Genomic DNA, 27,322 nt, shown 5'->3' on the forward strand with positions numbered 1-27,322 from the left:
GCAGCCCTACTTTTGACTAAATAAAAGCAAAATTTGCTTTAAGTTGTCTGCTGCTTGTACTTATTGCTTTCCTTAAGTAGTGGGGCAAAATCGGAAATCGAATTTAAAAAAATAAAATCAGAGATTTCATTTTTAGGCCATATTGCCCAGCCCTATTACATAACCATAACAGTTTAAAATGCCTAAATTCCAGAACCAAAAAAAAAAAAAAAAAAAAAAAAAACGAATCACCAGATTCTTTACGATTCCAATTATTATTATTAATGAACTAATAAATGACTGAGTTAAAAAAAAGGGTATAGGAAGAAATGTATCTTCTCATGAAAAATTATGTTTACATTAAAAATGATCTTGGATTACATCTTCCTCTCACATCTCAATGTATAAAAAGTGTAAAAATGGCACAGAGCTGATTATAGATAAGTACAACTCCTTTAATATGATTTGCAATGTTTTTCATTCAGTACTGCAGAGCTGCGGCAGTGAGGCTGGGGAAGCCCTTTCTGGCTCTCACCCTCGTTTTTATTTCCATCTCTCCAAAAACACAGACTCGCGCTGTGCCAGCTTTTCTCCCCTGCATTTGGCACAGTCAACCTCAGAGCTGTGCTCAACCCACTGGCATTCAGAGAGCCACAGTGTTAACAGCAATGCTGCAAAGGTGATGTATTCAGATGAATCTAGACTACAACGTGAAGCCTACTTCACAAAATTGACTGTCTTCCTATGTGGGTTATCTGGAAGATGGTTGAATTAACCCTGCATGATGTATTGTGTCAGGCTGATTGTCCACTTGAGCATGCAGCGCTCTGAAAGGTCAACGATCTTCAATGTGCTTTGCAGTGCTACATGAAGGGTGAAGGGAAATGAAGATGTGTGGGGATCACTGCTACAAAGGGAAGCCGGGGATTAGGTTCCGCATAGGTGTGCTTTTGAGTAGGCGGGGATATATTAAAAATAACTCTCTGCACTAAGCCACGCTTGCTAATGTAAAGAACAGCCCTGATATATATATCTCTCTGCCTGAAAAGAGACAGGCATGAGGAGTAAGGTCTGTAAAGTTCACGCTCATTGCAAAAAATAATCTTTACTTACAATGAATTTGACCTTGTGGTTTCCTCTAAGAACACATTAGTAGTTACACAGCACATGCACATACAATATTCAGCTGTTTGGCTAATAATCTAAAAACATCTGATGAAAGATTTACAATTTTCACTCAGAAATTGCTAGTTAATTGATCGATAGTGACAGTAAAGAGACTTTTTTTCTCTTGAGATTTTGGTAGCCAGAAGATTAATTTAACTAGCCCTGATAAAATAAATGCTATATATGCTAGAAATATTTAACAAATAAAGAAAGGCTAACATGCTAATATGATGAATGCAGACATAAATATGTAAATCCCAACTGGCAATAGTGAAGTCACCTTTACCCATGGGGAAAGGCCAGTGTGTCAGTATAAATGTGTGTGTGTGAGACAGAACCCATCACTCCTTATGTGCATCTGTGCATAGCATACACCTGAAAACACCTCCAGCTATGCTAAAACAACACAGGCTGTCCAAACATTTAGGTTGTCAAATGACCAGGAGGATCTAAACTGATGCAGGTAAACTGCCCAAACTCTCGTCTATACATCCTCTCCACATGAATGCACTTATAAAAAGATGAATGTAGTGATGCTAAATAACCTTCCACAACTCACAGAGAAAGCCAGTGGTGTATTACAATTACATTTCAGTATCTCACAAAAGCAGTGCTGCTAAATAATTCAAAATAGTCTCTTTCTGTTGGTTGCTATTGTGTGAGCAGGAACTGATTGAATCTCTCCCCCGAAGGATGCTGAAATACCACTTTGACAAATGCCGCTGCTAACTGAGGGGAAAAATGCTATAAGAATGGTCCAGAATTACTAATAAAACATGGAGCAAATGCAGCCGCTGTGCTGAGTGCTGTAAGCAGACTGAAAAAAACACCCCCAGAAAAAGGCTGCCTGCAGCAGCTGCCCTGTGTGCACACACACACACACACACACACACACACACACACACACAATGAGGAAGAAGAGGGAGGAGAGGAGAGGAAAGCAAAGAAAACTGCAGATGAAGAGAGATTAGAGCAAAGAGCTGACTAGGCAAAGCCATTCTAACAATGATGAAGGAGGAAGAGACGTGAGGCAGCTTTACCCTCAGCTGGAGAGCAAAAGACAAATGCATGCCACTGGGACAGCACCTACAAAGAGACATAACACTTAACCAGCTCATTATTATGGGTACAAAAAATACAATGCAATCATCAATATATATCACTAGACATTCAGTGCAATGGCAATGCATCACATATGCTTAAACTTTTATGTAGCTACGCAACAATAATTTCAGCATGCATTCACTGTATGCAACGAGACGTGATGTTGTTACGCGATTTTTAAACGGATGCTTCACCTAAAATGCACTGCAATGCAAGTGATGCAAGCCAAATGCAGCATTCTATTGAAAATGAATGCATGTATTTCTGCCGTAACAAACTGCAGTGAAGCAACTGGTCTGACTGGGGTGTCACTCTTCTTCACGCACGGCACGCGTGCACAAACACACACACACACACACACACACACACACACGTTGCTAGGTTACCATAGCAAATAGGATCACCACAGAAATTATATATTATTTGTTAGTAGCCTAAGGGTAAATGCTGCAGGTGTAGAAATTTTCAATACCTCTGTTTTTGTTTTTTTTTAATAAAAGCCAAATGCTTGATCATTTTACAGCCATATAATTTTGGTTATGCATTATTTGTTTTGGTTGTTTAAAAACACACACAAACAAATTATCAGATTAATTGATCAATTGAGGTCTAGATTAATCAATTACAAAAAGAATCGATAGCTGCAGCCCTAAATGCAATGTATTATGTCTCGTGGCTCTAGCTCCAACTGCAACTTGCGGGACACATTCATATCAAATGTCAGTTCAGCGGTACAGTTACTCTACTTATAATCAGTTCTTCTTTACATACTTGAATGGTATTAACTATTGGGTGACTGAACAATCAGTTAGCAATAGGCAAACCATTTTTTTTTTAATCCAAACAAAATTATACTATACATGAGAGCATGTTACATCCTTTACACTAAACCCTTACTGAAGTGACACATTGTGTTGGCCTTTCTGCCTGAGGATTCAAACATCTATATATAACAACCATAAACACATGAACAAAAAAAACGGGCCATCTGTCTAATTACATACATGTCCACACATGTGACTCAGATCTGTGCTGTTTTTAATGCTTATGCCCGAAGGACATTTGTCTCCTGACTGTTCTTTTTTTATTATTTTTTTAAGAAGCTAATTTTCACACTTAATCAACATCTTGCAATATGCTTAAAAAAACAAACAAGCAATGCACTAGCATTACAGTATATATATATATATATATATATATGTAAAAACAGCAGAACGGGAACTTCAGGAAAAACCAAGCGAAAAAAGCGTCTGTATACAGTTTAACGGTTAACACTAATTTAAAGTGGCTCAGGTGATTGTGCAAGCCTCTGAACGGGCATCAGTTGCAGTTGTACATACGGCAGCAGTGCAGAGTGTGTGGGCTGAAGCAAAATAATATAAAGCTCTGCGTGGTATGAGTGTGCATACTAATATCTGATCAAAATACTATGCCAATATGGGTTAAATTTTGTTATGCTAACACAAGACATTTAAAAAAAACAATGTGTGCACTAGTGGTCAACAATTATGGGTTTTTCAATTATCAATATCTACAATGCAAGGAGTTTGACTGGCAATATAATGCAGATATATACTACAATTGAATAAACCTAAAATTTTCTGATGAATGCACATGCTATATGAACTGCAGAAATTAATATTTTATATGAATCAATTTACACTTTAAACTGTTTATCTGCCAAGCAGACATAGTATGAAAATGCTGATAATTTACAAAATATCATGGCAGATCATCACTAGCATATTCGTGTCCCATAGCTCTGAAAGAGTTGCAATGTTTTGCTCACATGGCACATGATCTGTAGTGTGAATCAGCATTCTGTCAAACTGATCCCAGTATGATACTTCTGTCAATAGACTGCAGTGTTTCAGTATGGGTCATGACCATGTAAAAGTGCATCATACTAATCTGCTGCAACATAATTATCAGCATGGACCTCTTACATGGGACATACTGGAGCAAAGGTGTCCACACACACACACACACACACACACACACACACACACACACAGACACACAGACACAGCAGAACATAAACAGAGGATGATCCAATTGGTGAGTTCAGTCACGCAGCAAAGCTGCAATTGGTTAGAGACTGACTGCATAGCAGAATAGCAGCTTTACTCAGCAATAGTCATGTGCCTCTCCAATTCTCCCCTCTGAACACTATTTTTCAGTTTCTCGGTCAGAACAGACACTTTCTCAATGTGTGTGTGAGTGTGCTATTCTCTTTTTTCTACATCCTTCTCATCCTTTTGCATTCTGACCCTTTCCGCTTCCTGCCTCAGGCTCACCCTGCAGCACATACACTAGAGTTGTTCCGATTCCGATACTAGTATCGGAAATATCTCCGATACCACAACAAATTCTGGCATCGGCATCGGCGAGTACATGAACCCATATACCGATCCGATACCATTTTCTTAAAAAATACCTAGTTATGACCGCAAGCTTTGCCTAACCGCTGCACGGTTCTTCTTCGCTGCTCAAAATGCATTGAAAACACAGGAAGTTGTGCTGTGTTGCCACAAGCAACCCCTGTTTAGAGCAGCGAAGAAGAAATGAAAACGCGTTAGCAGCCCTGATCTATATATGACTGGATCACTCATCACATTCTAAACTGCCAAAAGACAGTGAAGCCGCTTCTATATTATAGATCAGTGGTTAGCAGTATGTCTCTGTAGTACCGGTAGTTACAGACTCTCGAGTATATTCAGTACCGGCAGCTGCGTTCAGTCGCTTCCGTGTAAGTCAAAGCGCAGGGCTCCAGACAGTAGCCGAATATATACTAGTGTCTGTGAATATTAAACTGCAAAATACTATTTAAATATTACTCCCGCAAAATCTACATCTCTGTGGGCACAGATGCGCGAGAGCTCGCTGTTTTGTAGTCTCTGCTGTGTGTCATGAGGACACGAACGCATAAACCGTCACTTCATGAGAATTTACCGTTTCATTTGAGAAAACTGTCATATCATAAACACAGACACTCAAAGATCTTCATGGCAGCCCATTAAAATAAATGTTTGGTTTACATGAGTAAATTGACAATATATAAAGCTACTGTTGTAGCCTACAGTAATAATAATACGTCTCTATAATAATAATAATTATGCCTAGATGGTTGCTTGTTTTTTACTTGTTTTGTTGTAAAGAGATTATCTGATTAATAGATCTTTTTTTATATTCCTAGACTTATTTGTTGCAGTTTTTTTATACAGTTATATTGTAAAACTTAAATACCTTTTTTAGTTTGCGGTGTTAGATTTTTGGCTGCATTTGAAGTTCTTTTTTGCATAAGAAAATAAATAATACTGTCAAATTCATGTTAGATAATAAAAATACTGTAATAAATACAGTAGTTCACCATGTATTTGTTCATGTTTTATTGAGGGATCTGTCTGAAGCACACCATAAAAAGAATTCTAGCAATTTACACAGGGCTAGTAGTATATACAGCTGTATATACAGATACACACCCAGGTATCGGATCAGTACTCGGTATCGGCCGATACCCTGAGCCCAGGTATCGGAATCGGTATCGGGAAGAGAAAAAGGGTATCGGAACATCTCTAACATACACATGTGAATGTCCCATGAGAGACCTGACTGATGAAATGTGACCTCTTTCTCTTTAAAGGATATTGATACAGGACAACATTTAGTCAGCAGAAAAGGCCCACTGGACAGCCTCTGTCTAGAGGTTCATTGAATGCATTATGAATTTATATAACAAATGCAAATACACATCTGTAAACTAAACTGCATAAAGTTGAAAAACTATAATTTAGAAAGGCACACAAAATTCAATCCACCTCATTTTACTCTTGTTTTATTACTAACTTTATTAGTTAAGCTAGTAGCTAGTAGTTTTTGCTGTGGTACAGAAGTACTTAAGGAAAGCTTCCACTAAATGTTTTTTAGTGAAAGCTTACTGTACATTTGTATACTACTTTACACAAATATACAGTACTAAATGTACTGTACTTTATAGACTTGCAATCATGTAACCTGCATGTAAAGCTACAGATTATTCCACCTGTTTTTCAATTAAGACACTTTCACAAGACATTTATCATTTAAATCCTACTATTTTGAAACTTAATATCTTGAAATAAAATAGTCATGTTAGAGTTGTGCATGTGTTATTTTTATCATTAGTCAAGTGACTCATAACATGAATCCAAAACATGTTGAAATGGAAAACGCTACAACTAATAGACAATAAACCACAATTATTTTTACAATGAAACCTCAAGCAATTCTGCTTCACTGATGACTTAAATTACATAACATTTTACGATAACTGTTTTAGTAGGAGTTAGTAGGAAAAGCAAATTTAGAAACACTCAGAATTCCCATCAGTGCTTGCATTTCATAAACATGCTAATACATTTCAGGAAAACACTTCAATGGAATGACCTTCATTCCCAAGGAAAGATGTTCCATGAATCTCTTGAATTAAACATACAGTATTAGGGCACCAGAGGAAGACCAGAGGACAACTTAGCCATCTGATAAAAATCTGTTCATGAAATAGAATCAATTTAGTGTTTTATCAGAACCAGAGCTTCCATTATTGAAAGGTCACTCTTAGAGGCCCACAATATACAGGCAATGATGATTCAGGGGTGATCTAAAAAAACAAAACAATCGAGATGGTCAAGATGTTTGTCTACAGTAAAAAAAGGGGGGCAAATGGATGTGCTCTAGTTAAACAATAATGAGGAAAGAAGGGAGTCATGCCTAATTAGGATATTCAGCTCTGTTGCATTATATTAGGCAATGATGCAATGTAGGAATAATAATCGAGTCAACCAAAGTTAGCTATCTGTAATCTTTGGTCAAAAGACGAGTTTTTTTTTTTTTAATTAGATATTAACTCTACTGATTTCAGTTGAAATGTGGCTCTGGGGAAATGAGGCTGGACATAATTAACTTGTGTTAGGATAGAAATAAACATCCAAATGTAGGTCAGTGAAAAATTTACAAGACCTGAAAGTCTAAGGCAACTGAACCATTTAAAATTCATTATAGCGAATGAACCCAGTTTATCAGTCGATGCCACAGCAGCACTGACTTTAATATAGCCAGGTAACAGGTGGAGGATCCTGAACCGCTGGAGAGAAAGCTCTGTCATTCACTCACACACAGCCTGTCTAAAATTCACACAACAAAAGCAATAGGAATTGAGAAAATGTATTGACCATGAAATGTATTTTACATTATTTCAAACCATTTTCCCGAACACTCCCGTCTTTTACTGTACGGAAAACAGTTAGTACTGCTTCCCCTAACATGGAATGTTCTCAGAGCTGTGGCTAACATTCTGGAAAGGTTTTCTTTTAATTTTGAACAAGCATTACTTCAGGAATGTTAATATAACAATTGTTCCGAGTTATCTGGTCTTTCACAATGTTCTCCAAACATTTTTTTATACATCATTTATAGAACCGTTTCTTTTAGTTGGACATTCATCTAACACTTTTTTTAAATGTTACTAGCTTCAGAACGTATATAACATTCCAAAGGTAACGTTCCTATAATGTTTGCAATTTTATAAAATGGAATGTTCCCTTAATATTTCATACCCATTAAAGCTGTTTTTAAAACATTTGAAAAACTGGCAGTTTTGAATGTTCAGAAAATAAAAAAAAAATGTATAAATAAATGGGAAAATTAGCAAAATATTTTTAGAACATCAGGGCTTGACAATAAGGACTGCCCGGTTGTCCATGATTTTTTTTTAAATAGCAAGGCTTAAAAATATGTGCAAATGATAAACATTCGTGACAAATTTGCCAACTATCCCAAATCTAAATTGTTGACAATACTGTTAGCTTTGAGGTAATCTATATCCTAACTAAACCTTGAGCAGACCCAGACATGTACATACATGCTGCTCACATATTATTATAGCCCAGTTTGTGCTGATTACAGTGAGATTAGACTTTAGCCATTTAGATATTTATAAGAAACGGAAAAAAGCACAAATGTCAGGGCATGACAAAACATCTCCAGGCCCCAAAAATACCCTTAGCTCCAGAGGGTTAAAGTGGCATTATATTTAATATAATAGTTGTTGTCCATATCCAAGTCATTAAGTGAAAGGGGTATATACATTTTTTGTCCAATGAGAATGTATTGTAATACCAACAGCTACTAACCATTAAAAGAACATTTAAATGCACAACAGCCAGTTTCAACAAACCCCTTAAGTTAAGAAATAATTATTGCTCACTCAATTATAATTATAACCAACCACAAGTCCTTCAGTATGTTCTGCCTCAACTTACTGTTTTCGCAGAAAACATTTCGAGACAGAAGAGGATAAAAATTATAAAGAAATAAAAGTTGGACTTGCATTTAATTAAAAAATAATAAAATGAGAAGACATGCAACAGTGACTGCTTTTTAAATGGGCAATATGGATTTCTTTGATTTCTTTATATTGCTTATGCCAAGTGTTTTGCAATTTTTCAAAAACGTTACTACCACCTGGCCAAGTTTCACACATATTTGGCGAGAATCCATTTTGGACCTTGTAGTCCAATCTTATAAAGGCTCTGCCAACATGACATGGGTGGTCTAAATGACAAAACAAACACATACAAATTAACACACAGCTAACACACAGCTGCGATGCAGAAAGGTGTGATAAATGCCGCAGGTTACACAGATCTGCAAGTGCACACCTTCTCCATGGTGGGACTCCCAAACATGACTAATGCACCAAGACAGCAGCTCTGCGTCCACACCACAGGATGATTAGAGAGAACTGTTAAGGTGTTTTCTCAGAGGAGAACCTTAAATTTACATACAGAGCTTCCATAATGTCTGCTTAAAAAACAGTTAGGCAACTATTTAGGCATGTCTGCTGAAAACAATTGCCTGGAAGTAAGTGATATCCCATATTTTCTGACTTGGTAGCACGTCTCAGTCTGTTATCCTCTAGCACTCTCACCCACATCTTTGGACAGTGCCTCAGAATCACATAACCCACAAAGACATCCAGAAAAAGACCTTGAATATCTCCATCCTGCCTTCTTTCAAATATTCTCAATGCTGCGGCTCATATTAAGCATTAAAGAGAAAGACACTGAAACATGAGATACTATAAGACAGGTTTTTAAGGTACTGTTTTGTGTTGTAGTCTTTGTAGAAAGCATTGTCCTCATTTCTAAAATGCATTATATTGACCCTGATTCTGTAACTATAACACAAATTATTAATTTTATCACTGAAGAAGTGACAGTCATAATTCTTTATGGTTTTAAAGTTAACACACAATATTTTAACCATATTGATCATCATGATATTTACATTTATTAGAAATTAAAACTGTGAGTAACTGAATGGTTCTAGCATTTTTCAAGATTATTTACTGATTGAGCATTAAAAGAACCAGTTCATAAGAGCTTGTTTATGAATCAGACTTCACACTATGCTTGCAATTAACTTGCAATGACTATACCGGTCATGCTTTATGTTTCAAAAACCTTTAAAGAAAACCAAAAGGTTTATGACTACAAAAGATTTGACTATATCTTGTCACTTTTTTTAAGTTCTAAGAAAAATTATGAAATTATTTTATAAGTTTCCATCCACGTTACAAAACAAATCACACTCATTTCACTTATATTTTGAGGGCATGAGTTAGGGGTGAGAAATGTGAACAAAATCTTATTTTGTTTTATTTCATTTCATGATTATAGAAATTTTATTGCTCGATAATTTATTTCATGATATAGTCATTTTTGTTATTGTATCCTATAAAAAATAAGAAAAAAGATGCAAGTAAATTCACAATTTATTTTTCACAAATCGAGAGAGGTTGCTTTCCTTGCATGTGCTTTGGGTGTGCGAACGATTCTCATTAAGTTTGAGAGGATGTATGGAGTGTGTTGCTTAATCAGATGCACAAGAAGTGTTAAATTTAGTTAACGAAAAGTATGATGGAAAGTGTTCGTCAACAAGGTTTTTCCCCTGACGAAAAAAGGCAATGACGAGACATATGACAATAAGGTCATTAAATCATAACTGACCCCAACAGTCATATCATTGACAAAAAAAAGATGAGACTAATATGTAGTTAAAAGAAGAAAAACTTTGAAACCTTTTAATTTCTTTTTTTTTTAAGTGGAGCCAAAACATTTCAGACTGCTGTACAAGACTCTACTATGCAAGCGTTCATGTTGGCGGTTGCTAGATATCAAGACCTCAAATTCCTCAATCAGAGCTTTTCTGTTAAACAGATACGTACGATACTCTGCCCTAGGGCTGTGCGGTATGGGGAAAATATCTAATTGCTAATTTTTTTGACAGATATTGCGATTGCGATTTGATTTGCAATTTTAAATTTGCAAAGTCAAGCTACAGCTCAATATTGTCAGTAATGTATGCACAGTATGAGTATCATTACCCTGCTGAGAAAAAAAGAAATTATTAGTTTCCATGAAACCATTACAAAATTCCTTTTTGTTTTTGCCTTATTCCAATAGGAATTACTGTTGTTATATCCAATACAATTATTATTATAACCCTTTCAATATTCAATAGTGTTTTGACAGGGTTTTTTTATATTATATTATATACTATTTATTTGTCAATTATTAAAGTATTACATGTAGTAATACACTATATTTGGGATTTTAAGAACAAGTGGAAAAAGTGCTGAATGTTTCATTTCATTCAAGTGAAATTAGCAAGCAGTTAGACTGAATTTACATTTGTTTTAAACACAGAGCCAGGCGCGAGTAGACGCAGACTACGCACATGCATCAAGTTTCATCCATTCTGCCAGATGCGCTCGCGGAGATTTTTGCGGTGCTGGCCCACGCGAGAATATAACCGAGCGTTACGAAACAGGCTGCGTGAGTGCGGCAAGTGTGAACGGCTTTTTTTATTGTGGCCGTTTACACAGTTGCTTAGAGCAGAGCTGATTGGGGAGAATGGAGGTGCACTCACTCTATTGGTTAGTAAGACTGTCAATCAAGGCTGAGAGTCATGCATATGAACATGCATAATATCGCATCCACATCGCAGGCTTTTGCGATTAGCAAAAGTCTTTTTCCGTAAAACATAAATGCAATTTGGAATTATTGGAATTACTATGAGGAATTTCTCTGTAACAATATTTGAAAGTAGGTTTTTGTTACACCAGTTTTCATAACGTAGACTGGGCGAGTGTATATTTAAAGCCTGCTGTATATTTAGACTCTAATTGATATCCCGTTATAAATCTGTACACTTACGTTAGATGGGGTAAAATAAACCATGCATATGAGTTTATATTCTATTGATTTGTGATTATTGGTGAAAGAGCAACTTCTGATGAAAATGTAAAAATTGAAAAAAAAAAGAGAAAAAACAAGAATAGTATTTACCTAATATATACCAACTTACAATGCTGTACTGAGGAATTTCACACAAAAATGTAATGGTTTAATATTTGACTGCAGTTTACTTTGTATATTACAAATAAAATGCTGAAATATGTGCATCCTACATTTCAATTACTGATTAAGTTAAAGAAAAAAAAAAGAAAAAAATAAACAGTGCATTTTCCCTACATAGGTCTTATAAAATTGTTGGGATCAAACAATACAAAAGTGATGGAGACCATTTACAAGAGAAAAATTTCCAGCCTTCAAAACAATATCTCCTACTACATTTTCTCTGCTGTAGCTGCCATTAAAAACTTACTGCACCAAATCGCTGCGACCTGCACCTTCCTCTCATTCACCAGCCTCGGCCCAGTACCCAGAGGCAGAGCGACACCATCCAGACACAACCTAGCAGGAAAAGCCGCTTCCTCTCCACCAGACTGTACTTATAGTAACATGACAGCTCAGAGAAACCATAACAAAGCCTCATCTTCACAGCATCTAGTATAACCAAAGCCATAACAGAACACATATCATCAATGCCGACTGCGTAGCATAAAGCCAATATTTGTGGGCAACAGATGGGCACTGCAGCAGGTGAAAGCATGATGCTCATATTCAGCCATCAAATGCTTGTTCTTCAATGCATTTCACAGACTTCAATGCATTTTCACACTCCTTTCAATGTTTTTATGATGCCTAACGCTAATGTAATCAGTCACAACATGCATTAATCATTTGGGAAATACAGATTTTAACTCCCTGTGCAATACGGTCTGCAGATATGCTTCTCAATGCAGCAAGCAGATGCTGAGACCGGACAAGAAGACATTCACACATATAAACTCACGCTTAGGTGGGGAGCAGGATGAGATGGAGAAGAAAGCTAAGAAAGCTTGTCTTGTTGTTTGACTACCAACCTCTGCCGATGCCTGCTGCAGTTTTTCCTGCTCGGCGAGGCTGAAGAAGAGTTGGGTGGGTGCAGCCAGATTGCCCCCACCGAGCGTCAGAAACGACGGCGAGAAAGAGAGAGGGAGGGAGGGGGATATGAGACGGGAATGGTGAGTGGGTTTATCCTCCACAGTACCCTTTCAATGTGTGTGCCTGTATGGCTGAGTGCATGAGTGTGCGCGTGAGAGAGGGGGCGGATGGGAAGGAGAGAGAGAGACAGAAGCAGTGTGTATGTGCGAGCGAGTCTCCCAAGACAATGCCAGTGAATAGAGACTGAGGAACACAGTAGATGCGTTAAATATAGGGTCCCTCCCCCTTACATCACACGAACACAGAGCTCTGCACAGTCAGCGCTACATCTAACCATATGGAAGAACAACGGGTGCAAGGAGGAACAGAGAGAGAGGGGAAGACACAAGAAAGGAGACACGCAAACAAATTTAAACTAGAGTGTTTAAAATATTAACATAAAAATGGCTTCAAAAGGGCTGGGAATCTTTAGGTAGACAACGATTCGATTCACGCTTCATAGGTTTTTGATTCGATTCAACAATGATTTTAGCAAATTTAGAACAATTCAATTTGATTCGATTCACAATAAAATTGTATCCGATTTGATTATAACAATTTGATTTAGCATTCTTCAAGTGCATTCACAGGATTATTTAAATGCTTCCCCTAAATTACTTTTAAATGCTTAGTCAGTGGGCAAAATGCACAGCAGTCTTTATGGTTACAGAACCATAGGTTAGAGAATTTATTTATTTTTGTCCATTGTTAGATGGTAGTTTAATGATGCTATAGCATATGTAAAAAATTATGTAAGCCAAGATTTTAATAAAGAGCTTTAAAGTATTATGCATAGGCTAACATTTCGCCACACCAGGGACATAGCCATCATTACATAAGTGACAGAAATGTAATATACTATAAATTTATGTATGTATGTATTATAATTATTATTATTAATACAGCAATTCCTGCCGGTCCTTTGGGTTACAACTCCGACTCTCTATCCATTAGGCCACGACTTTAAGTTATTTTAGAATAAATTGAGTAATGTTATTTAAAATTAAATTAAAATGAGTAATGCTGTCATTTTATTCAATTATTAATTTTTTTTTTTTATGGTTTTAGTTTTTTAGTTTTAGTTAACTATTTTAAACTTGCTTTATATGTCTGCATCTCAACTGCCAGAATTTAATGAAAACTAGCTTATATTAATACAAAATATATATGTTTGATACTGCATGTATAATATTTACAATTAGGCATGGCCCAATTACCGGTTTCAAGGTATACCATGATCTGAAAACTTTGGGATAAAAGGCACTAACATTTTCGGTTATACCGTTCCAGCAATATGTGCTCTTTTTTTATGTCTCCTCAAAGACTGAAAGTGCAGGAATTATGTTTTATTTCATTTTAAAGTCTGTAAATGTCCATTAACACAGGCCAGAGATGCTGAAGACGGACACACAGAAAAAAATATTGTAGCAGGCATATCACTGAATGTTCATGATGCACAAACTATTGAAAGAAAATCTTAAATAATTATTTGGGGGTTTATATGGATGTTTCTGAGGGGAACTGATTGTCTTCAGAAATGTTTAGATGATATGTTCTTTTCATCTTGTCTCTGTAAACTTCACATGAGAGCAGCGTTTCAACGCGCAGCACTGCTTTGTTTATCTGTTTAGCTGTATCTGCTGTTCCATAAGCGCCACCTGCTGTTAGAGAGCGAATCTGCATCTCATTTAGCCAGTCTGCTGTTTGTTTTGTTCAGGCATGTAGTATAATTCCACAAAGCTAGTCTCAGAACATTCTGTTTTTGCATCAAATTAGGTTATTATTAAATCAAATTATGTATATGAAACTAGGGTAGCTGTAGCTCTAGCAGCAAATCAACTATTCACATCAAATGCTGCAGGACAGCCCACAATTCAGCAAACATTTCAGAAACAAATCAAATCAAAGAAAAAATAAACACGTACTACTTTTCCAATTATTCTGTATGTTGCTCAGATATAAATTATATTTTGTTCAGTGGAAAAAAAAAGTTGTAAAAAATTATATTCCATTTTAAAGTTGTAGCAAAAATACTGTGATGTTGCTCGAGGTTATCATACCAGTATCAGTACGTCATAAATGGAACGCAGATTACTGTCGGGAATTTGTTGCACCACGCCGTGCCGTATCCAGTGTAGACAGCATAATAGGTTCTGTTGTATTTTGTCGTCTGGCAAATACAAAATGTTGTTAATCTGGCGTCCAGTTTTGACACGGTGTTGATAGATGAATATGTTCTGCCCCCTCCATCCGAAGATTTGGTGTTGATCGTAGCTTCGAAACTCACATTTTTTTATTTGGACCAGCCCTACTATTCACTATTCCATTTCTGAAAAGAAGGTTTTATGTTTCTGGGAAAGAACAGTAAAACTATTAAAAGTGTAATATACTGTAAACCTAAGCTGTAACCTGAAGATTTTATTCCATTCAGTATTCTAAGTGCTGACTTTATTTTAACCAACGGATATGATTAAAAGGGAAGATCCAATCAAGGAAGTCACTGAAGAGCCTCATAATTGCATCATTTAACCAATGACTCAGTCTGGCTAATAGTGCCACTCCTTGTGTCCAACCACCAGCTATCTACTGTACAGACTTCGTATTAGTAAGACAGTGGCTTCTATTTATATAATGGTTTGCAGCGCTGCAGCGAAACAGAGCAGAGGCCAAAAAAAAAAAAAATCAAATTGCGCATGCATGCAAACTGTGAAGATAACTCTTGCCATTTTACTTCACTTCCCTGTTCCTGCAATAGAGTTGAAAAGCACATTAACACATGGCTTGAGGGGCGGTCTCAAATAACTGCAGCCCACTTGAAGTGTGAAAAACAGTGCAAGCCAACTTAAAAAAAAATGTTTTGACAAAGCAAGTGCATTTCTCAGATGGCCAAAGGAAGTCAGCTAAACAGTTCATAGTGACAGCTGTACACATTAAACTTTTGTCCATTAAAGAGATGAGTTCTAAAAATACATATTCTAGCAAAACTCTATACCGCATTCTGTCACCTAATGTAGCAACAAAGGTTAAATAACATTTGCCCACTTTTTTTTTGTTTAAAAGGAGTTCACTTTAGGGATATAATGGTATGAAAATGTATTATCACTATATATTATAGGGACCAACATTATCATGGTTATCAGTATTATCACGGTATTGTTAAAATGAGCTGTAGATGTTAAATAAGTAAGAAAAATAACTTTTTCACAAGTTTTATGTTTAAATACCAACAAACAACAAATAAAAAGACTTTTTGTTTGCAAAATCACTAAAACAATAACATTACCAATGATGTCCGGATTTTAAATGACAACTTGACTGACAAAAGTTTAAAAGCATGGGGAGATATCTAATTTAAATGTTCAAATAAAGCTTTGAAAAAATTTAATAAAAAGGTAAACCTCACATTTCAGCCTTTAAATAAAGATACGTCAAAATTATAATTTTATCTGCTACATAAATAATTCTACATAACTTATCTGAATTCTTTAAATGTGTAGAATCCACACAAGCTTGTTCTTCATCAACCGGTCAAAATTTACAGCAGGGCATGCAAATTCAGTTCATTTTTGGCCAGACATAAGCTGCACACAGACTAAATTTAAAATATAATTCTCTGTGAATCCACTCTCTGACAGCAGGTGGCGCTTAAGGAAAAGCTGAAATACAGCTGTTTCCCGTAACCTCTGTGGACAAAACAGCATTGCTATTAACCCTCTGGGGACGGATTAGGCGGTACCGCCCAAAATGGCATACTTTTACAAATGTGTAGTTATCTCAAAAACTATTAATGCTAGAGAGATGCGGGTTTTTTTGCCGTCTTCCTCAGATTCCGCTGAAAACAGCGGTGTCCAGTTTGTATATTAAACACTTCCCTTATTGCGCAATACCACTGCGTAAACAGGCCAATGAAAAAGATTGTGCTAGGCAGATTCAACACGCAACAGCCAATGGAAAAATTGCCGCTGGGAGGAGTCTTTTTCTAACCCAATCAGAGGAAGGTTATGGCTTCTAGCGATTCAGAGGACTCTGTAGCTCTGCTGTAGCCTTGTAAAAGCTGGCTGGACTAAAGCAAAAGACATGTAATCAATAAGCGTTCAGAGAATCAGCATCAGGGTGGAGAAAGCAGAACGCGATCGGAGTGTTACACAGAGCGATCGGAGTTTTAGCGAGTACAAAGAGCTAAATTCGAGCGATCGGAGAATCAGCATCACGTGGAGAAAGCAGAAAGTGATCGGAGTGTTAGCGAGCACAAAGAGATAAATTCGAGAGAGATACAGCATTATTACAGAATTGTTTTATCAAAATGGCAAGCAGTAAAAGATTTACGGTAGAACAAGCTCTGGAAAAATTACTGGAAAGGCCTGGAGAGGCCTTGCTTTGCTCACTGGCATGCCTAGGACTGTTTTTTAAAAAAGTTAATTATTTAATTGTTCTTTACACATTTGATTAAACAATAACACATTTCTGTCAAGCAAAGTGTTTGAAAAAATATATTTTCTTTGTTCAATAACTGGTCTATATTGTGTGTTTTTCAGTAATAAATGACAAAAATCTAATTTTCGTTTTTGAAATTCTCTAGTTTATTGTAAAATTTTTCACTCATACTTCCTTTATATAAACATATTGCATGCATGCTTATGGTAGCTTAGGGTCTTCTGAATCCATAGATACCAAACACAGGGTGTTTAATCTCCTTTACATATGATTTATAAGCCCAAATATAAAAATAGAGAAAACAGACCAAAAAGGGCTTAGTCCCAAAAATAAAAAAAACGCCTAGGACTGTTTGTAAATAAAGTTAATTATTTAATTGATCTTTACACATTTGATTGAACATTAACCCATTTCTGTCAAGCAAAGAGTTTGAAAAATATATTTTTGGGTCAAAAACTTTTAACTATTGTTGTGTGAGGTAGGATTTTCAGTAATAAATGACAAAAATCTCATTTTCGTCTTTGAAATTCTCTAGTTTATTGTACAATTTTTCACTCATACTTCCTTTATAGACATATTGCATGCATGCTTATGGTAGCTTAGGGTCTTCTGAATCCATTGACACCAAATACATGGTGGTCCATCCTCATTACATATGGTTTATAAGCCGAAATGTAAAAATAGAGAAAACGGACCAAAAAGGGCTTAGTCCCCTAAGGGTTAAGAACACTTTCTTTGGTATAACATGGAGCAAAGATGAAAACAAAATTCCATCAAATCGTTTCTGAAGACAGTGAGAATCTTCAGAAGTACAATTGTATAATTCATTCATATATTCATTTGTATAATTCCCTTAGCACTCTTTTACCAAAACAAAACTACTCTGCATGCATCTCACACGTGAGATTGTTACTTAAAACTGTGCTTTATGCTGGACAGTATTTATTTATTGCAAGTTGTTCAAATCATGGTAATCTAATAGGGTTTTAATGATAATTAAAAGATGAAATGGTAATACTAACCATGGGGAATTTTATCATGATTTATTGTCAAACCAGTAATCATTACATCCCTAGTTCACTCCAAAATTTAAATTTACTAATAATTTACTACAACATCTGACCATCTAAGATGTAGATGAGCTTCTTTATCAGATGCAGCATTCCATCACTTAATCACCAATTGATGCTCTGCAGTGAATGGGTGCCGTCAGATTGAGAGTACAAACAGTGGATAAAAACATCACAATAATACACAAGTAATCCACACCACTCCAGTCCAGCAGTTAATGTCTTGTGAAGCTAAAGCTTTGAAAACAGTTGCTTACGACTAAATTATGAGTCATCCATCCAAAATATTAGGGCTGCAACTAACGATTATTTTGATAATCGATTAGTTTGCCAATTTTTTTTTAGATTAATTGTATTATAACCCCTTTTTTCATTATTTAAATGCCCAATGTTCTTAAAACAAATTTGCCAAATGAATGCTATGATAACAGTGCTTAACAATTTATTAGAGCACCTGTCATAAGACAAAACACAAATATTTTAGGAATCTGTCAGAAAAATGTAATGCTAAAAAATGTTATTGTAATTTTTGGAAGAATAACAAACTGAAACAACTAACGTAAATAATATTTATTCACATAATAATAATAATAATAATAATAAAGGCCTCCATTGTCTTTGATAAGATCACTTGCTTGCATTGTTTATGTAGGCTACTTTTAGACTAATAAACTTTGGTAACCTATGGTAACCAAGGGAATTTAGTTAAAGGGTCATGAAGACCAATCTCTACTTAACAAGTGTAAATTGCCTTTAAAGGATGCAGAACACATTTCTGTCATGTTTTATTATTATTAATGTATTTTAATGGGAGAATATGATGAGAGCTGTGGATGCTGTAACGTTACATCATGAACTGACAGTTTCCTTTCGTCAAGATCACATTAAACTCAAAATCAAATCTCAGGACGATAAACTAGCTAAAATAGCAGGTAACGTTATAACGTCAATAGCGAGTAGCAAAATACAACAGAAATTAGTTTTGTTCATCATTTCCGAGCTTTATAAACTGTAAGATCGACGTCACTTTATGAGATATTCAGCGGTTTAGCATTACCTCAGCAACACAAGTCTTCAGTAGTGATTGATTTCTTGCATAACAGTAGCTGAACAGTGTATAAAATATAATATTCTTACCTTACAGCAGGATAATTATCGATATTCACCGTAAAACTGTATTTAGTGTGATGACAGAAGACCGTTGGCCAAGCAGCTACAAATGACTCCTTTTTTTGCCGCTTTTCACACTCTCGCCACGCGCTACAAAAGACACTCGCGCTGCGCAGGGACGCTCCTATTGGCTGGTTGAGACGCACCGCAACAAAACAGCGACGCTTGATTGGTTGGCCTCGCAGTACGTCACTGGAAATATGTTTCATGCGTCCAATAGTTACGCAGATCTTTTCAATACTCTATCCTCAAACTATGCAGTGCGTTTTGTGAATGTATTTGTGTTAAAGATGTTTAGAAAACTTATATAAGTTTAAACACTATCATTTTCAATTATAATATTTTTTATTAAAAAAATGTATACGCAGTGCAAATGTTGGGGTATGACACGCTGCTACTATACCGTAAATACAATATTTTATTTTTGATGGGCATGAAATAAAAATTCTTTAAAAGTCTAAAATAACTTGGATTATTTAACCATCTACATTTTTCCCCTTCTGGCTTTTGGTTTATTATTTTTATGATATGTCTCATCTCCTATTGTTCTGTACATACACAGAACATTGTTGATAAAATGTCATGTTTCAAATAAAAAAGCAGCGCATTAAAGTTTATAAATAATAAATTATGTGGTGATTTAAAATTCATCTTCTTTTTTATTGTTAATAATAACAATAATAATAATGCTTCTTCTGCTTTCTGTTAATGCCATCAAAGTGCTCTATATTAATCTGTTCCTGTTAAATGTATGAGTTATTAAGAGACTTTATGAGTTTAGTGCACTATTATTTTATTCTGGTACAGAAGTTGATACATGGAAGAAAGAGAACTGAGAATCAGACCTTAAAGGAAAGCCATAAACAGCCATTTAGGTTATCGATTGCCAGTCTGCAACAACTCTCGTCAAATATCTTTAAGCAATTTCATTAAATATTCATGTTCCTACACATCAGAAAAACACATGCTAGGAAATTCAACTCCCTTTCAGATTGGCAGAGCAGTACAATTGTAAATGGGACTTAGAACAGCACAGGTCTTCACAGTTTGATGATCAGTCTTTCAGGATGAGTGGGGCTTTGACTTGGCCAGCGACCTCTGCACCCATGAGCTCCTCCACTATAGTCAAGGCAAACTCAAAGCTGGTTCCTGGCCCTCTGCTGGTGATCACGTTACCATCCTTCTGAACTCGAGCTTCTGAATATTTATAATGATCTGGGGGAAGTATACAAAATAATTCATATGACTAAAGATAACACAACAGTGGAGAAGTGCAATCTTTATTTTTGTTCTGCTGCAGCAAAATGAAACACAAAAGCACCCCAGTTTAAGAAGATGAATACAGTGTAACGTTTGGCCTGCAGACAATAGCTAATTAAGAAATCCTGAATGCTACAACATTTCTAGAGATATGTAGTAATGCAGTATGCAGAAATGAAAAGTAACATTAGTTGATCACAGCACTAAAACATATATACATGTAAAGCGCACAGTATGCATTAAGCAATTCGCTATTCTCCCTTTAGTTGTCACCAGAAGTGTTTACATGGACCATAATAATCCATTCGTAAAAGTGTCAAATGTATCCACTTCAACTGGAATGAGTTGTCCATATCTGACTGAAATTTAATTGTATTATATTTTTTGTAATTTGTGGTTAAACCTTTCCTAATTCAGTCAATAGGACATGTAAACTCTTGATCAGGGGTGCATTTCCCCAAAACATAGTTGCTAACTAAGTTAGTAACTTTGTTGGTTGCAATGCAATTTCTCTTTGCCAACCAACTAAGCTGCTAACAGGTTACCAACTATGGTTTTGGGAAACACACCCCAGATAGAAACTGAAAAGTTCTATGCATGTGCAATGACATAGAAATGATGGAAAGATGCACAGAACGTAACAATTATATTGTTTAATCTTCAGTGTCAGAAATCCACTCATCATCTGTGAAATAGTGAAGGAAAAAAGCTTTAGATTTAGACTCTCAGCCATAGTTTGTTTTGGGAAGGGGAAGCTGCATTTTACTGCTTGATCATTACAAGCAACCCAACACAAAGTTTCATATGCTCATTGTCTCCTAAAGAGGACAGAAAATAGATAAATATACAGTGTGCTTTTTAAAACAAAGGATGGCTAGTATGAGTGTCTTCAAACAGCGGGAAGCTCTGTATATTCATGCAGTGTGCGCATGTCAAGATCAAATCCTATTTGAAGCATGTGACATATAAACGCACACATTAACTCAATCAATTTATTTAGCGTTCATGTAAACACTATGTTTGGAATCATCAGTCGAACTGATTTCATTTGAATGTAGTTACCTACAGCACCATCTGTTGGATGTTTAATATGTCAAATGTGTCAAATATGCATGTTTCCATCACTGATATTAAAGGCTTGTGAGAAAACGACTAGGTATGTGTAGAGACATTACCACCAGTCATCATCTTGTCCTTGGCACCTGGATGTGTGGTCACTGTGCTGCCATATGCGATGCCGTGAGCCAAGAGTGCTGTCGGGCCTGCAACAGGTCAGAAAATTACATGAAGTTAGACAATTTCACCTTATTTCTCTTAAAAGCAGGAAACTGTCAAATATTTTCCTGTGATTCTTGAATGAATCCGTTAGGTGTGTAAATGATGTGATACCTTGCGCAAGTCTAAAATCCAATCAGAGTTTCTTCAGAAAAATGTGCTAACCTACAGTAGTTTTTATTAATATAAAACTCTTGCTGCAGTGCATGACTCTGTGCCAGTTCCTGGAAGGGACACTGACATTTTTATGGTGTAAATCATTTCACTATCATCCAAACATCAACATATTGTTATCTAAAATAAACTCAGTGTGCAATTTCCATCTAATCCTGCAATCTGCATTAGAAGAAGGAAGCAAGTAAAAATAGGGGTCTAAAAATAACAGAGGACTTGCTGCATTACCGTTGGGCAGTGTCCTGATCTGAACATTAATGAAAAGAGAGCTCTTAACTATTGATTGTGCACCCTGGCAGATGCCCAGTGCGGTCTAGTGATTACACTTTCTCTGGCAGGACGTTTGCTGACCGATCTAATCCTTGCATCTACTGTTACGGGTCTTGCTCGTGAAAAGCTCAGTCCACAAAAGGAAATAAAAGAAAGGAAGGTATAATGGACCTTTATGCCCTAATCACAGTCTTTTGTTCCCACAATAACGTCCTCATAAAACTAATTCTCATTCCTATGTTCATATATATTCTATTGAACCAGGAAGTTAAAAATACAGTGTTAAAATTAATAATATATATATATATATAAAATGAAAGACAAAATATATACATTTATACCAGTGACATTGAAGTATTACTGAGATACTTTTATAGTGTTGGTTAATATTGTAATATTTTAAATATGTGTGTATAGTTTGATTTTAGTAATTTTTATTTCAGTTTTAGTTAAGTTAAACAATGTAAGTGAGAAAGAATGTCTTGGCAACTATCTGAAATAAAGTAAGTTTGTTTTCTTTATTTTTTATTAAAATTATTTTACTGCATGTAACAAAAATATTTTTTATGTTTAAAAAAACCTAAATGTCATCAATGTTTTTCATTGGTTTTAAAAGGCCGCTAGAAGTTTAGTTGGTCAACTTTTAGGAGTAAACTAGCATTTAGCATATGCAAAGCTAATAGTCATGGATGCAGATTTCAGTTTTGGCAGCGTAATTACCCGAGAAATTGCGTATGTTCATTTATCCTTGACAATCTGATCATGCATTCTGAATCCACGTACACAGACTTGGTTTTTAAGGTACTCCACTGCACTAAAAGAAGGCATTTCCTGTTCATTAGAGATCCCTATGGGGACATCTGCCGTTTTCTGGGACGCCTTCCGCTCTCCTCTGCTCTCTACGGCCACATGGGCTCAGTGTCCTCATTCACCACGTCCTTCACGAGCCCTTGAACGGCAAATCTGATAGCACACATCTCTGTTCAATACACCCACAAATGAAGACGGACGTGCTTAATATCCACAATTATTACAACTCATTATCCTCATAATTTGTATTTCCGATTTGTAATTTTACAGATCTGCAGTCATAATTAAGATCCATTGAGCCATGAGCATCTTATTGACATAGATACACCACACATCAGAAAGAAATCTTCCAGAAATGATCCAGACGGTTCAGGTGTACAAATGGGGGCAAAGGCCCTCTGGGAAATTTATACTGGAGGAAAAAGTTAATATATGACTTCTGCTGAGCAGCACTGAAAACGTTGAAATGATGTCTATCCAGGAAAAGGTTAATGTGTGCACAGAGGTCACAATATGAAGATTACCTGCACAGATTGCAGCGATCAGACCCTTCCTGCCCTCCTGGTCCTTCAACACCTCTTTCACAGCAGGAGACTACAACACACACACACACACACATAATATGCTATTACTGAAATCACCATCACACTTGCACAACACCTCTTCAATTTACATAATTATGCAATCAATGTTTGCATTTCACAATATGAGCGCATTTGCAACCTCAGCAGATTACGTAAAGATGTTTTCTATTTATCTGAGAGACACAGCATAATGTTATGCAAGATGCACATGGCGTGAGAGCTCTCCTAGGGAATCCATTCATCTGTAAAATACACATAATTAAAACATACTCGTACCTCAGAAAGGTTTTGAGCTCCAAGCAAACCTCCAGGCAGAAGCACGACATCATACGGACCCTGTCAGAAAATGACATTCATCTGCATTAAGCTGCAAACTGTTCTCATTATCTATGACAGTCCAGAGTCTTTCCTTACTGTAGCTGGTGAGCCTACTGTATGTATGCATCAAGGTTTTGGATGTGATAAATTCAAAATATTTATAGAGGTCTAGTTGAAATCAAGCTGTTTATATTTAAATGAATGTCAAATCAATTTAAGTGGTTTTACTTGCAGTGCATCATTTGGCCAGTGGATGGAGACAGCACTCAACTTCATTCAGCAGAAATCAGTGAACTTCTGAGAAGCCAGTTAAAGCCAAACCTGTTTGCGGGCGTCTTCCAGGCTGGAGTCAGGGCAGATCATGACGTCACGGCTGCACTGCACGGGCTCTTTACCCACCAGACCTGCTACTGTAACAGCGATCTATAACACAGAGGGGAAAAAAGAGCAATGAAATTGCATATTTGATTAGCAATTGTCATTATTTTCTTAACTGCCCACATTACAGAACACAATATATTACAAAATTGTGCTAAAACCCAACTAGGCTTTTTGAAAAAATAAAGAGACAGACAGAAAGAGATAGAAATATTTTATTAATTTAAAATAACTGTTTTCTTTGGGATTATATTTTAAAGTGTAATTTATTCCTGTGTTCAAAGCTGTATTTTGAGCATTGTTGCTACAGTCTTCATTATTTCATGATCTTCAGAAATCATTCTAATATTCTCCTCAAGTATGTTAATGCTGAAAACAGTTGTGCTGCCTGCTTCATGTTTTTGTGCAAATATTTCTTTGGATTTTTTGATGAATGGGATGTTCAAAAGAACAGCATTTATTTGCAGCATTACAAATGTATTTGCTTTCACTTCTGATCAACTTAATGCATCCTTCCTAAATAAAGGTATGAAGTCCTTTCTTCCAAAAAAAAAAAAAAAAAAACCACCTTGTATAAAATCTGTGATTATGTAATGTCAGAGTCCAGTAGAGTCACAAACTTTGGCATTTACAGACTGGCAGAAGTATGTGAGCATATACCGCTGCACGTGAGCAGCCTTCATTCAGCGGACGCTGATCACTGAAATCTCTAAACAAAGACAACTGCAGAAATGTAGATAATGCATCATATGTCACACACACACACAACTAGTAGCCTGCAGACATGCACACATTGACAATGCATTTGCGTAAGTGTCCGCAGCTCAAAGTGCTGTACAGACCCCCGCTCTGCGCATGACATCCACCGGGATCACGGTCTCCATCTCCTCCGCGCCCTTCGCCAGAATCACCAGAGCTCTTTTCCCAGCCATGAGTGCGAGTCTGAGGCCCGTGAATGTCTGCAACGCAATGCTACCTCCAACACACATACGACACTTGTATTTATAAAAGGTGTTTCCGGGTCTTGTTACTTGTGGGGAACTACAAGGCAAAATAAAAGTCATTTTCCATCTTGCATGCATTTATTATATCCACATGTGTAATCCTGAACGTTGTATTATTGCTTTTATTATAAATAATTATCATCAAGATGAAAGAAAATGTAGACCATTTAACCCGAATATACCCCTAAATGCATAGCGTCCACTACAGATGTATTTTCAGTTATGGAAATAAAACTAGAACAAATACATTAATAATACCGGAAATTAAAGAGTACCTTATATCTTATTATTTTTTTATCTGTTGTATCTATCTGGATCTGCGTGAAAAAAAAAGAGTGAAGTAAACATTCCAGAGGTGTTTATATGGTTACAAATGATGTAATAGTAAATATTTTCACTTAAGTGAGTTTATTTATTTATTTATGGCTTGATTAAAATTAAAGTTGTTTTCGATACGGGGAAGGTATTTTGGGGAAATGCAGATATTCGGCCACTAGAGGACGCTATAGACCATTGAACTGCAGCTTCAAGCGTAGTATTTAACTTGTTGAAGGGCATAAAACAGCATTCAGTGTCATAATCTACTGTATATGAGGAACAGAAATATTAACACTGGAGCCCAATCATTCAAAGGAAATGTTATAATGAATGTAGCTACTCACGTTAATGAGATGAAAATGATGACCTGGTACATGAAGGATTTTTTATGAACTTTTACATATAAATGTAAAAAAATCTGCTCCAGTTCAAAATTATCTAAATCATGCACCCTAAAGAGACATCAAAAATATGCAAGTCTCAAGCTGTTACAGAAAAATCATCTGGAGTTTCCATTCCCGGACACTTCTCTCAGGTTTGCAATTTCTGTGCACTGAAACCCCAATGCTTTGGTCCAGAATGCATTGCAGCAGTGGGCGACACACACAGTGCAGGTTTTGGCAGTGTGCAAATCCAGCAGGCATTGGTGATTACCAGCATATGCAGCTGGGATCAACTGAGCTCACCCTATATAGCTTATGTTCCCTTTATTTAATTATTTCACCAACTCTTTATCTCAGAAGCTTAAAGTATGCCTGTGTTGTAAATACAAAATGGAAATTAAAGTTGTTTGTAAAACAGGTAACCCTGGTAAGACAGGGATTATGTTTGGAAACACTGGCGATATAGAGTCGCCCGCTCATCCATCTGTGCATAGTCCTCAACACACTCGCTGCTGGCAGCCGCTAGCGCTGGTTAAGATGCATGGACACATTCTCAAGACAAAAGAGAACATCCTTGAGTTTGGACTCACCACTGTTTCTCCTGTAGCTTTGTAAATCAGGACAACCAGAGTTGTGTGTGCTTATTTTGAGTTTGTTTGTTCTTGCTGAAAACAGTCAAGATTTCTTGCACCAAGAATGTCATAATTTAGTGTTCATGACTATTTTGCCTTGCACTTATCTTTACAACTAAAACTTCTGTATGTTATGATTGGTTCCTCGTAGGTTTCAAATGCATCAGGACAAGTCCGAGTTGCAGAGTAATTTTCTTTTTAAATTAATAATTATCATCAGAAAGGATGCATTAAATTGATCAAAAGTGATAGTAATTTTTTTATTTATTCAAATAAACGCTATTCTTTTGAACTTTCTAGTCATCAAATGTATTATGTTTCCACAAAAACATGAAGCAGCACAATTCTTTTTAACATTTATTATAATAGGAAATGTTTCTTGAGCAGCAAAATCAGCATATTAGAATGATTTCTGAAGATCATGTGACACTGAAGACTGGAGTATGGTGAAAATTCAGCTTTGATCACAGGAATAAATTACATTTTACTATATATATATATATTATTTTAAATTGTAATATTCACAACATTACTGTTTTACAGTATTTTTAATCAAATAAATGCAGCCTTGGTGTGCAGAAGA

The 27,322-nt window shown here is 36.1% G+C and overlaps 2 protein-coding genes across 5 annotated transcripts in view; both read right to left on the reverse strand.

The window, feature by feature from the left end:
- Positions 1-19,446, reverse strand: part of LOC128022043 (voltage-gated potassium channel subunit beta-2) — a 96,574-nt gene extending 77,128 nt beyond the window's left edge. For 2 of the 4 annotated variants that reach the window (XM_052609251.1, XM_052609248.1), the window contains exon 1: positions 19,301-19,446. The gene's annotated coding sequence lies outside the window, so the exon portion shown is untranslated. Of the gene's footprint in view, positions 1-12,489; positions 12,862-19,300 lie in introns of those variants that run through there. The other 2 variants (XM_052609249.1, XM_052609250.1) reach the window with 2 other exon arrangements.
- A 663-nt stretch (positions 19,447-20,109) lies between these two features.
- On the reverse strand, positions 20,110-25,431 carry LOC128022045 (Parkinson disease protein 7 homolog). Its single transcript, XM_052609252.1, has 6 exons — positions 25,245-25,431; positions 24,346-24,447; positions 23,983-24,042; positions 23,647-23,716; positions 21,769-21,855; positions 20,110-20,548 (listed from the first exon to the last, which is right to left on the reverse strand). The coding sequence occupies exons 1-6, from the start codon at positions 25,389-25,391 to the stop codon at positions 20,388-20,390; spliced, it is 627 nt and encodes a 208-aa protein (XP_052465212.1). The 5' UTR covers positions 25,392-25,431; the 3' UTR covers positions 20,110-20,387.
- Between the last annotated feature and the right edge of the window lie 1,891 nt (positions 25,432-27,322).

Source organism: Carassius gibelio, chromosome A11 (assembly GCF_023724105.1).
Source record: "Carassius gibelio isolate Cgi1373 ecotype wild population from Czech Republic chromosome A11, carGib1.2-hapl.c, whole genome shotgun sequence".
In the NCBI taxonomy this organism is placed as follows: domain Eukaryota; kingdom Metazoa; phylum Chordata; class Actinopteri; order Cypriniformes; family Cyprinidae; genus Carassius; species Carassius gibelio.